Source organism: Pseudorasbora parva, chromosome 19 (assembly GCF_024679245.1).
Source record: "Pseudorasbora parva isolate DD20220531a chromosome 19, ASM2467924v1, whole genome shotgun sequence".
NCBI lineage: Eukaryota > Metazoa > Chordata > Actinopteri > Cypriniformes > Gobionidae > Pseudorasbora > Pseudorasbora parva.
The window spans coordinates 27,760,285-27,774,372 of record NC_090190.1 but is presented as its reverse complement, the minus strand read 5'-3'; the positions used below and the strand labels follow the sequence as shown (position 1 = coordinate 27,774,372).

The 14,088-nt window shown below is 36.1% G+C and overlaps 1 protein-coding gene across 2 annotated transcripts; it reads left to right on the top strand.

Annotated features, from left to right (window-relative positions):
- The first annotated feature begins 7,529 nt into the window (after positions 1 to 7,529).
- LOC137047413 (E3 ubiquitin-protein ligase RING2-A-like) lies at positions 7,530 to 13,170 on the top strand. Of its 2 annotated transcripts, none has more exons than XM_067425042.1 (7): positions 7,530 to 7,667; positions 8,055 to 8,144; positions 9,351 to 9,511; positions 9,644 to 9,859; positions 10,629 to 10,937; positions 11,615 to 11,819; positions 11,899 to 13,170. In XM_067425042.1, the coding sequence occupies exons 2-7, from the start codon at positions 8,064 to 8,066 to the stop codon at positions 12,064 to 12,066; spliced, it is 1,140 nt and encodes a 379-aa protein (XP_067281143.1). In that variant the 5' UTR covers positions 7,530 to 7,667; positions 8,055 to 8,063; the 3' UTR covers positions 12,067 to 13,170. The 2 variants fall into 2 exon arrangements, with proteins under 2 accessions (XP_067281143.1, XP_067281144.1); XM_067425043.1 differs by having other exon boundaries at positions 7,533 to 7,671.
- The last annotated feature ends 918 nt before the right edge of the window (positions 13,171 to 14,088 follow it).

Sequence of the window (14,088 nt, the reverse complement as noted above, 5' to 3'; positions counted from 1 at the left end):
CTTCTCTTCTCTTCTCTTCTCTTCTCTTCTCTTCTCTTCTCTTCTCTTCTCTTCTCTTCTCTTCTCTTCTCTTCTCTTCTCTTCTCTTCTCTTCTCTTCTCTTCTCTTCTCAGATCAGTTTGGTTTGATATTGACTGTTAGGTGCTGATTGTCCAAACGCAATTCTTGTGCTTGTGTAAAGCAGGAGTTGTGGATGGACATCATGCTCCTAACCGTTCCTCTCGTCACCAGAATAAGCCAAGCAAGAGTTTTTCAAGGGTTTTCTAAAGGTTTCATGGTCCTTCAAGGCTACAAAGGAAAGATTTGAAGACATTCAGACATCTTCAGGTATTCAGACTTTTCTTCACACATTTATTCAGATGACATCCGAGAAAAAATGGAGGGAAAAGGGATTTGCTGAAGTCACTTGTTCCTCAACAGTTTTTCTTGTGTTATGCATCCTCTTGATAAGTGGTTCTCTGACAGGGGGCCTCAGCAAACTTCCAAGGGGTCCTCAAGATGCCTTAAAATGGGTTCACAAATTATTATGAAGTGAATAATTATTAAATAATAAAAATGTCAAATTCAAATTAATTGGAGGAAAAAATGGGGAAAAAACGGAGGATTTGCTTAAGTCATTTGTTCCTCAACTGTTTTTCTAGTGTTATGCACCCTCTAGATAAGGTTCTCCGACAGGGGGCCTCAGCAAACTTCTAAGGGGGCCTCAAGATGCCTTAAAATGATTTAATACAAGTCCAAAACAAGCTTATTTCATTTAATTCCCAGATAACTTTTTTACAGTGTGTTTTTTAAGTTATTATGAAGTGAATAATTATTAAATAATACAAATTTCAAATTAAAATGAATCATTTTTAAATCATTTTTTTATATAAAACAATAAATACTTTTGCAGGTCATGTAATCAGAGAACTGTGAACATTGTTTGGTGGTTGGCTGCCAAAACTTTTGGGAAAGACCTGGGCTGCGTTTCCCAAAAACAGATCGTAGAGACCATTGCTGACAATTGTTCTATGATCAACTTAAGCTTACAATGCTTTTGGAAAACACAGCCCAGGTCTATAGAGTTTTAAAAGAGAATCACTTTAGAAGAGACCTCAACAATGCCTCAAGCTGTGCTCAGATTTGCCAGGAAACCGAAGTCAGTATGAGCTAATCCACATTAATTTAGTGCAGGGTTACTCCTTGAATACTGCACATTTTATGTCTCCCTAATGAAACAAACATGATTCAACTCATCAGCTTGTTAATAAAGACTCCAATACCTCAAATGTGTGTGTTGGATAAGAGAGACATCCAAATGTTCAGTGTTCGGGGACCCAGGAATCCAGGACCAGGAATGAGAACCATTGATTTGGTGCTACACTACTATATATTATATATGGTAATATATATATATATATATATATATATATATATATATATATATATATATATATATATATATATATATATATATATATATATATATATATATATATATATATATATATATATATATATATATATATATTTATTTATTTATTTATTTATATATAGATATATATATATATTTTTTTTTTCAAAGAAGTAAATAAAACATTTAAAATTACTGAAGTATGTTTTATAAGAACATTCTATTTCAGTTATTATACTTAGTATATTAATGTTTGTTAGTTTTACTTGCTGTTTCTTTGTAATTGTTTGTGAATAGCCTACTAGCAATTTCTGTGTGAATTTTTTTTCCCTGTAGTATCTTCATTTCAATTATTGCCTTGTTTTTGTCTCATGTTTAAATTGCCTTAATCAGTTTAGGTGAAACCTCTAAGACAAAGTTGATGATTAAATGAACCGTAACTAACTTCATTAAGTCTCCGAAACAATAAAATAGCAAACTCTTGGCAATTTAATTTTCCTTTGGAGGTGCATTTGAAGTTAAATGGACACAAAAAACAATAACAAAACATATTTACTGAAATTAGATATTTAAAGATAAAAGGAAAATAATGTAGTTATAAAGGAGTTGCACTGTAAGAGCTGAAACAAGTCAACAAGGTGAAAATCTGACATAAAATAAATAAAACAACACATTTTGATGGTCTACTAGTAACTTTGCAACTACATGTCAATTTATTCTACTTACTCAAACTGAACCTCTAACACCTTACCTTAACATAACTACTTTCAACTCACAGTGTACTGTAATGAGTGAATGTAGTTGCAAAGTTACTAAAGAATGTCTAATGTGGACAATCAAAATAAAGTGTAACCAAAGGCTCAAATCAGAGGTATATTGTGACAATCTACTGTGCAGATGGACCTGAAAAAAGCAACATAGAGAACAGCAGAAAGAAAGAAAGAGGGAGAGAGATCAAGAGAGATGGGCATTAATATGCTAATGGACTGAGTGAATACACAACAGCTTTACTGACCAGACTAATCACTGCTGGACACACACTGAGGTTAATCCCCCCCACTCCCACCCCCTAACACACACACACACACACACACACACACACACACACACACACACACACACACACACACACACACACACACACACACACACACACACACACACACACACACACACACACACACACACACACACACTAATCCTCACTGGTACGGAGAGGCATGTGTGCACACATCATGTGCGCCTACACATTTGCATGGATTCATCACACACTCTTCACATTATTCGACTTTTCTCTTGTCTTGATGTCACACTCATGGTGGTCTTGAAAAAATCTCTTGGTATTTTATACATAATTATAATATACCATGTTATTTTATTTGTAATTTAAAAGGGCTGAGAGTTTCTCATTGCTCTGGCATGCACTTGCACATGATGTACATTTATTTTACAGACTGTACTTTTACATGAATAAACTGTTGTTCTTGAATCTTGTATTGCTTGTATTAATGAACCTTCAATATACTGTGCAAAAAGATGGAAGTAAACTAAAGTGTATAATTGCATACCTTTTGTTAACTTCAAAAGAAAAAAATCACAATACGCTGAATGGGTAACACTATATAAAAACATTTAGTTACAAGTAACTTATAAGTAATTAGTTAATGATGAACTAATCACTTACAAAAAATGAAATATACATTCATAAATGATTAAGTGGTATGCTAACTATTTATAAATGATTTATTAATTCGTTTAACATTTATAAATTATAAGTTAATGATGAATTAATCATTTATAAAACATGACATGTTCACGAATTATTAATAAGTTACAAGCTAACATGTTATAAATGTTTTGTTACTTGAGTCATAAGTATTTATAAATTAGTAGTTAATGATGAAGTAATCATTTACAAAACACTTTTTTCAAAACACAAACACTTCTTTTTTTAAAATAATTGGTATGCTAGCAATTTACAAATATGCTGTAAAACTTACAATTGTAAATCATGAAATAAATTAAAACAGATCAATAATAGATTTTTGATGAGTTTATTAGTTGGTACATTATCACTTTTTAAATCATTATATTTATTTCAAAATAGTTCTGGAATCATCTAAATAAACAATGATTTTAATCTTGAACAAATTATAAACAAACCATTAGTAAATTATTAGTGGGGCAAAAAAAGTATTTAGTCATCCATCAATTGTGCAAGTTCTCCTACTTAAAAGGATGAGAGAGGACTGTAATTTCAACATAGGTACACTTCAACTATGAGAGACAGAATGAGAAAAAAAATCCAGAACACATCCAAAACACATTGTCTGACTTTTAAAGAATTTATTTGCAAATTATGGTGGAAAATAAGTATTTGGTTCTTATTGGTACAGAAACAAGATTTCTGGCTCTCACGGGCCTGTAACTTCTTCTTTAAAAGAGGCTCCTCTGTCCTCCACTCGTTAACTGTGATTTGTGATTATCTGGATTTTTTTTTTTTTGTGATGAAAATTACGGGCTTCTCTTATCTTTTTAAGTGGGAGAACTTGCACAAATGGTGGCTGCCTAATTTTTTTTTGACCCACTGTAGCCTAATAAATTGATGTATTTAAGTTGTAAGCTCTGTGTTCAAAAGCACAAACAGGCATGTGTCACAGTATGGTGTAGGCAGAAGAAGACAAAGAAGGCTTAAGTTCCAAAACATATACTTCAAATAAAGATCAAAAACAGACAGAAGGTACACTCACACTAGAACTAATGTAGAACGGACTGACTGAGCCTGAGGAGACAGAACTTAAATGCAAACACAAATGACACTGATTGAAAAAAGCACAAGTGATACACATAACGATGATAAATGAGACAGGAGATACAACTGAATACAAACGAGAAGCAGGAAAAGTGAACAAAGGAAAACAATCAAACACAAGCAAACAGAAGAGGTGACATGTGACATTAACTGCCCCTAAAAACAAAGCATATAGCAAAAGCACTAGCAACAAACAAACTCATCTCTCAGACAATCCATTCTTTTATTTTTCTTCACACATCATATTCTCATCACGTCAGTGCTCTTTACTGACACTTTGACTCATTCTTCATTTCATAATATGGATTACGTAATCAGATTCCAAAAAAGAAGTACTGGTAATTAGAGTAGATTGTAATTAGATTACATTTTAAAATACTTGTAATCAGACTACAGTTACCTTTCAGGCATTGATTTATTTGTTATATTTTCAATTCTCTTTTCTATAAAAGTTTATTGTTTGTATACATTCAGAAGATCTTATAGGTTTGTGGAATTGAGGAATTAACAGGTCTACATGAGCTTCGCTGAATCGACTCCATATCTGCTGGACCTATAGATGCATCGATACTAAATTTCTCAGCCGATACTGATCGTTGATTATCCAGAATGCTATCGGCCAATGCCAATACTGATAGTTTGATTTTTCTTATGAAAAAGAAACCTCTCCCAAATAATGCTGCAAACTATACACATAATTATCTCATTTGGTACTATTGGTTGCAATTAACAACAAACGTATTATATTAAACAGCTATTTGTTTTCAGATATAATAGGCTAATTTCACACAAATAAAAAACAAACAGATATTTTTATATTGAACTAAAATGCACATATAAAGTATTTTACATTAGCACTTGTCTTCATGACAAATTTATTCAAGCATACATATACACTATATTATACCTAGTCATGCAGACTGCTTTTACAAACCTTTGTAAAAGAATGGGTCGCTCTTTGGGAGCTCGAATTCAAGCATGGTACTGTGATAAGTTCACGTAAGTAAATTTCATCACTACTAAATATTCCAAGGTCAACTGATAGTAGTATTATAACAAAGATGAAACAAGTGTGGAAACAACAGCAACTCAGCCATGAAATGGTAGGCCATGTAAAATCACAGAGCGGGGTCAGTGCATGCTGAGGCGCACAGTGTGTAAAGTCGGCAACATTCTGCAGAGTCAATAGCTATAGACTTCCAAACTTCTTGTGGTCTTCAGATTAGCTTAACAGTGGGTAGAGAGCTTCATGGAATGTTTTTCCGTGGCTGAAGCGCTGCATCCAAGCCTTACATCATCAAGTGCAATGCAAAGCGTTGGATGCAGTGGTGTAAAGCACACTGAACGCTACTGAACTCTAGAGCAGTGGAGACGTCACGTGTTTTCTGGGGCGACAAATCATACTTCTCTGTCTGGCAATCTGATAGGCGAGTCTGGGTTTGGCGGTTGCCAGGAGAATGGTATGGTGGAAAGTTTGGTGGAAGGGGATTATGGTGTGGGGTTGCTTTTAAGGGGTTGGGCTTGGCCCCATAGTTCCAGTGAAAGGAACTCTTAATGCTTCGGCATACCAATACATTTTGGACAATTTCATGCTCCCAACTTTGTGGGAAGAGTTTAGGGATGGCCCTCTCCTGTTCCAACATGACTGCCAGTGCCGTTTCTAGGCATAGGCAAACTAGGCGGTCGCCTAGGGCGCCAACACCTGGGGGGCGCCAGTGAGCCCCCGCCCCAACAAGATTTTTTAGTTATTTCATATATATTTTTTGCTATTTCAAATAATCGGAGGCGATTAACATCAAACAGATCGCACTTTATTCCCCGCTGAACTCTCATCACAAACTCCCTTTCCGTCCACAGCATTACTTAATAAAACAAAATAACTGACTGTTAGCAACAGAAAACAGAAAATAATCCCCACACATTGGAGCTCAATACTCAACATAAACACACACACACACAAAATGCAGACTTCGTTTGCAGGGAGCGCGCGCAACTCTTAAAGGGGCCACACTATATTTCTATTCGTTACAGCGTGCTTTAGTTTCATCATCATGAAAAGGTCAAAGCCAAAGGGGCTCAGTATCGTAAAAAGAAAAAAAAGGAAATATAAAAAAGAAAGCGAAATATACAGGTATGTTGGTCTACTGTAACGGATTCACAGAGGCAGGATTCAATTGCAAGTAACTCAGTTTATTGACAGAAGTGTCACAGAAGCCAAAACTCAGAACACAGAAGAAGTCCGGATAAGACGGAGCAGTGAGAGAGACTCTGTTGGCGACACGGGCAGACTGTGAGCAGCAGAGACTCGGGAGCGAGGTTGAGGTAATCCGGGAAGGGATCCAGCGTTTCACAGAAGGGGGAAACGACAACCAACACGGAGACACAAGGGGAACATCCAACATGATGAGAAGGGTGTTTGAAATAAGGAAGTCATATTTTCTTTATAAGTTATAGTTTAAAGGGGGGGGGGGGGGGGGGGGGGGGGGGGAAGGTGCAACATGAATCTTGCCTAGGGTGCCAGAAAGGCAAGAAACGGCCCTGATGACTGCAAGCAAGGTCCATAAAGACATGGATGAGGAACTTGACTGGCCTGCACAGAGTTCATGACCTTAACCTGATAGAAGTCAAGTCATGTCAACATTATTTTTATAGCACTTTTACAATGGCGATTGTTTCAAAGCAGCTTCACAGTGTTAAACAGGAAAATATTGGAAACTCATTTCAATTTATAATATAGCGACAATGCGGGCAGATCAGTGATATAGTTGACACAGTTAAATTTGACATTTGATTAAAGGTCTTGAGAGTTTGTCTTGTACATGAAAGGTATCGTACATTTTTAACAAGAAAGCAAATTTCCATGTAAATAACATGTACATTTCCACATCTTTTAAAAATCTAATAGGAATCCAGAACCTATACTATATATATATATATATATATATATATATATATATATATATATATATATATATATATATATATATATATATATATATATATATATATATATATATATACATGGAAATTTGCTTTCTTGTTATTTAAATGTACGATACCTTTCATGTATATAAAACCTGGTCCAATGTAAAAAATCTAAGACATTCAAACCTACCTTTGTATGGATGTATTAGTTTCTGCTGACGAGTTCCACTATATTTTTCTATATACATTTTAAATTAAGAGAGTCAATGGATTTACAGAATGACAAAAATCAACGTAAAGAGGTAGAGAAGGATTTACAGAAGGTGAAATTCCTTCAGCTTTTAATTAGAGAATTCTGCAAATGCGCACAAGTACTGTACTTTGCCTCCAGAGGGCATTGGGCAGGAAGTGAGATGTGACTCCGAAGATAACAACATCCGGTATTAGGATTTTAGAAAATTAGGAGGTTTTTCTCGAGTGTGCTGAAAAAGTTCAGCAGCAGATGACACTCTTGCCTGCAGACAGAAACGTTTGAGAGTGAGTGAGTGAACTTTTATGCTTTCAATCTCAGTTTTCGTCAGCTCTTCATCACTGACTGTAGATTAAATTACCATAAAGTACAAAAAACTACTATAGTGTTACTATGCTTCTAAGGTGGTACCGTGGTAGTGTTTTTTTTCAGTACTGTTCAATGGGGCATCATGTAAATACCAATATTGGTATCATTCAGTACCGTGGTATTGTTTCATCGAACCAGTCTGGGAAGTTTGTACTATGTGTGCATATATTGTTTCAAACGGGTTACATTTCATTTGCTTAATATTTCTAAAATGATCCGTTTTAATGATTCTGTTCAGATTAAACTGTCAGTAAAAGCTGATGACGTTTGCATGGTTCGTGGGTGTAAACTGTGTTCTGCTTCAGTTGTCAGTGATGATGGCGAATCCAGTGAGTGTTCAGACTCTGAGTAAGACATGGGAACTGAGTCTATATGAACTCCACCGAACGCCACAGGTACACGCTCACTTGTTCAAATTCAAATATCAACTTGGAAACCAAAATGGACTCTGTTTTTAGTTTCTTGTTGGTTTGGAGAAATTTATAAAATCCGTTTTTTCTTTTCTTTAGTTTTTTTTATTACATAAAGGCTACCAATACATGGAAGTTAAATTAGTTATTGGTTAAAACACTCGCCTGGCTTCAGAGACAGGTCTTAGATTAGGCTTTTAGAAACGTGCCTTAGAAAAAAAAAAAAAAAAAAAAATCCACATTACTGGTGTGCATCTTGAGACAAAAATAAAACAAAAACAAAACATGGGTACAGTTAGGATATGTCAGTGCAAATTGCTTTATGTTAAAACTGTTCACACATGCACTTTAGTCTTTAATAGTTTAAACCTGGAAATAAACCAGGGATATAATTTAAGTAATTATCAAGGGTTCTCAGAGATCCACTTTTAGGGCAATTTTATAATGAGAAGTGTCCACCCATTGTTTTAGGGGATACATAAGGTAAGTATGGTTTTGCAAAACCAATACTTTGAGGAAAAAATGGAAATTTAAAAAATGGTCAGAGAACTTCCGTTGGGCCACTTGAGATTAACCCTTATGAATGTCGTTTAAAGCCTGTTAATATTCACAGTTGCTGCATGTTGCCAGTTTTAGGCATATAAATTTAGGCATATAATCCCATGCTCCATCAGTTAATGTTGCCTCAAATGTGCTCAGAGATGTGAAATTTACGCTCACGCCTACGTTTCTGACTCTTGACTACAGCCGGTCAGTTTCTGTGTCAATAACAGCAACAAACAAAATAATGGCGATTTAATAAACGGGCCATTTACATAAACCACTGTAAGTTACATTTTCCATAAACATGTAAGAGTAGTTTTATGTTAGTCATCATTTATATCATTCATAAAGAACATTTATGAGCTATATAAAAATGTGGATTAGGCTAATTTGATACCGAAAAGTAAGATTGACTGCCCCTTGACTAACTGATATTGGCATACTCGATCTTTATTGGCTATGTTTATGCAACTGGCCCCAGATTTCACAGACAATCCCGCTGGTCCTTTCATCCTGCTGCTCCCATCCTTTTCTGGGACAAGGAGATAAATCAGAATTTGACATGCACACTTTTCATTTTTAGATTTATAGAAGTAGGATTTTAATATATTTATGTAGTAAATTCCCCTGATATATGGATTGTTTCAGGAGGCGATCATGGACAGCACAGAGATTGCTGTGTCGCCCAGAAGCCTCCACAGTGAGCTTATGTGTCCCATCTGTCTGGACATGCTGAAAAACACCATGACCACCAAAGAGTGTCTGCATCGTTTCTGCTCCGAGTGCATCGTCACCGCGCTCCGATCAGGGTAAGACCAAAACTTCTGATCGACTGCTTTTACTTTTACACTTTGTATTTGGGTTGGAAGTAGGTGCTTCCAGTTAATATCCAATCAGATATTTCTTGCTCAGTTGTGCCCTTTTGTTGTTTTCCGCTGTAGAAATAAGGAATGTCCAACCTGCAGGAAGAAGCTTGTGTCCAAGCGTTCTCTACGTGCAGACCCAAATTTTGATGCCCTGATATCAAAGATGTACCCTAGTCGTGATGAATATGAGGCCCATCAAGACAAAGTACTGGAGCAGCTCAGCCGTCTGCACAACAAAGAGGCACTCAGCAGCAGCATCGAGCAGGGACTGCGCATGCAGGCCAGACACAGGTCACCACAGAGCTTAGGAGTGCATGTCCATTTAAAGAAATAGTGCCCTCAAAAATGACACTTCTGTCATTATTTACTCAACCTCACCTGAAGCACTTTCTAAAACAGTTTTCTATAACAACATTTCTATAACAGGTTGAATGTTAATTTAACGTCAAACTTCAATGGTTCTGGCATCTGAAGACTCGGCATATAGGGCGAAAGTTTTGTAGACTACTAATTGTCTAATTGTAGACTACCCCTTTTGGCTGGTATCTCCCCATCTCAGGTTAAATAAAATAATATTATCATATTACCCCATGGTTTACTCACTCTCAAGCTATTCTAGGTGTATATGACATTACTCTTTAAAAGGATATATTATATGAGCAACGGTTGGAGTTAAAAATCTTAATTTGTGTTGTACTAAAGAAAAAAACACACCTACAGCTTGGATGCCCTGGGGGTAAGCAGATAAACATCAAATTGTCATTTTTGGTTGAACTATCCCTTTAAGACCAATACGATCGGAGTTGCATTAAAATATGTCCTGGATCTTCCAAACATTATAATGGCAAGTGAATGGCAGCCCAAAATTTGAAGCCCAATAAAGTGTATTCGTCTGAAAGAAGAATGCCATATACACCTAGGATTGCTTGAGGGTAAATCATGGGGGTATTTTAATTTTTGGGTGAACTATCCCTTTAAGATATTTTATTTTTATATGTGAAATGAGTAACAAATCTTACACATTGGCTAACAGTGACGTATATATATATATTTTTTTTAGAGCTCAGCGTGTCCGTAAACTGCATCCAGAGAGTGAAAACGCTACCTTCAGCGGTGGTGAGGACAATGGCGACACTCGTTCACACGTCTCACATGACTCTGCCCCTTCACACCATACCTCTGCCCCAGCAAGCTACGCTCCAGAGGCCGGACCGAGTCGTAATAAAAAGCAGCAAATGTCTGATGATTCTGGACCTGAGGCTTTTGGAGAGAGTCGAACACCTCCTGGACAACTGCCAGGCTCAGAAATTGAGCTTATATTTTGCCCACATCCCCTGCTGGTCAACAACCAACAGTACAGTCAGACAAGGTATTAGGAAAATTCGTGAAATGGGCCATTTTTCTGTCAGATTTTATATTTTATTCACTTATTAAACTCGAAGCTTCTGCAGAGAAAAATGTTCCTAGCAAGCAGCTTTGAGTCTAGATGAACAAACAAGTTCAAACAAGATGGACATTTAAAGGAAAATGTACAGTCGTCTCACTTATTACACAGCTTTTCATCACATGAATCAAATATCATTATAGGGACGTGAAATATTGATTTAAACTTTAAAATCATTCCTGTTTATGATCTTATAATCCATCACAGTGTACAAAACAATTGTTCTAGCAACAAGACTGAACACTTCAACAATATTAAGGTCGGCCAACTATTAATACTGAAGTCCACCGGTTTCATTTAACAGTAAATATTTTCAATAAATAATGTGCAAGATGGCAGCAGCTGAGTTTGACTGAAACGAGAGAGGGTGTCCATTCATTTGTCTCAAATACCCAGATGACTGTCATTATACGATGTTTCAATTGTCATTGTTGGGGAATAACTGACCAATCAGATTTTTCAGAGAGCTGTCTATCAATGCAGATTGTCTTTGTCTTCTAAACAGTTGTCTTTTTTAAGTGGTTACTCCTAAAGCTTTTTGGATGGAAATGTAATTATGGTAATGAACATCTTGGGTGCTACATTCTCCTTTCTGCTCGCAGATATGTCAAAACCACAGCCAACGCTACAGTAGATCACCTCTCCAAATACCTGGCTCTCCGCATTGCTCTGGAGGACAGTCAGAGTGACACGCAGGCAAACAGAAACATAGAGGGAGAGCCGGGAGCTGGTGGCAGTAGTACTTTGCAGGATGTCAGTGAAAAACAGTTTACAATCTACATCAGCACAGCAGGAGGACAGTACTCTGTGAGTCATGCTGCCATCAGTACTCTGTCAACAAAAATCAATTTGGCTTGTCTTATCTTTTGTCATTTCTGTCTTTCAGACACTTAATGGCTCTTTGACATTGGAGCTGGTGAATGAGAAGTATTGGAAGGTCTGTAAGCCTCTGGAGCTCTTCTACGCTCCTACACAAGACCAGAAGCAGCAGCAGAATCAGACCCCTCAATTGGGACAGATGGACGAAAGCCATGGAAAATCATCTTTAACCTAAAGGAGAATAACAATCTCTTTCTGAGATGCACAAGATTGACTGTAACTTTTGAGTTTAAAGACAGTCCATCAAGATTACCAACTTCCTCCTGCACAGATGAATGAACCAGTCTAGACCAGTGCTACTCAAACCTGTCATGGGGACCGTCCACCACTGCACATTTTGGATGGTTTTCTTATCGAACGCACTCATTTTGGGTTGTGTACTAACGAGTTGAAGAGGTAAACATCTAAAATGTGCAATGGTGGAAGGTCCCCGAGACCATTTTTTTCTTATGTACAATAGCAAAACAATTACCACAGACAAGGCAATAAACATACATTTGTAGAAACTAAAGGTTTGTCCCGATAGCTACACTTCTGGTCTTGGACACTTGACTTGAGTGTGCGCATGCAACAGGAAGAAAGTGTGCAACTTTCCAAGGTCTGAAAAATGCCAAAGCTCAACTGAATTCACACTAGAACTCTTTAATATTGCATCACAATTGTATCTGATGTTAAACATGAAATCTAAAATGTAAATACAACTTTGTAAATATTGGCATTTTTACTCTATGTAGATATATAAACATATATTTTCTATATTATGTCACATCAGGTAATCATAGTTCTACACACTTGTGGTTTTCACACCCACTTAAATACCCACGCAATACATCATGCAAGTAGACAAGTGGTCAAGCGCAAAGACTGTGAGTGTGGGTATTAGGACAGACCCTATATTCTAGTAATTTGCAGTTGTTGTATGGTGGCATGTTATAGTATCAGCTTATACTAGTGAAATAATGTATGTATAAATGTTTATGAGAGAAATTACCTCTGGCAAGAGTCTATATGAAAGGATCAGAGGATTCTTGGTAGCAACCTGTATGTGTGTAACCCAAGAGTGTGGCCACACATTTGTATGGTTTCATTTGTTTTTTGTTCATTTATACTAATTCATTTATTCCTATAATTCTTTCATGATTTATATGCTTATCCAACAAATTATGTACTGCTTTCTGCTTTTCCCCTGCCTCTTGGGTTGAAAAAAGACAAGCTGTTCCACTTCCGTGCTCGTCAGAAATGTGGGTACACCTTTATCATTATCAAAGCAGTCCATGCACACATTATGTCTGGACACAAATCTTATTTGATTACATGCAGTTAACAGCGTGGACAGTGAAAAGATCCAATTTGAGGAAAACAATCTGATTGGCTTGCAGTCTGAACAAAGCCTTTGCAGCACATTGGACAGGATTTAACACAGCAGATGATGGTTTACAATAATCAAATTGAACTAATAATATAAATCAGTTTTAAATGGAAGTGAATGCAGTAACATAACAGATAATTAGACAAATCAATTATTTAAATCTACTGACAATCCTAATGGTAAACTCCTTACTTATGTTCTATTCAGGTTTTTAGCCCAGTGCTGCCCGTTTAAAATGACCAACAAAAATCTCCAATCAATAATGGGAACGTACCCCTTCACAATGTTTTTAGTAACATTTTTTCAGAATTCATGATAAATTGATGTAGTGGCTAAAATGAGATCTCATTTCCCCCAATCAATAAAAAAATATATTTTTTATACTTGTATATCAATATTTATACTTACTTTGACATCACTGTTGAACTTAATCAGACATCCTCATAAAGGTAGTTTACCTAAAAATGTATTTACTCACAAATTGTTCCAAACCTTCATGAATTTCTTTCCTCTGCTGAACACAATATTTTAAAGAATGTCAGTGATCAGTCTATGGGACCCCATTGACTTTCATTACCAATACCAACATTTTCAAAATAGATTTTATGGTGTTCATCAGAAGAAATAGAGGTTTGGAATAACAATTAAAATAATTGAGATATTGTCCTATGGAGAATTAACAGATCATAGCTGTACTAATATTCCAGGGACATAGATTCTGCACAATTCATAAATTCACTCTCTCCTTGCAGAGGGTATCTGGGTAGGGAATTGAACACTGTATTTTTTATTTATTTAGCATGATCATCCATGTTATAAAAATAAAAA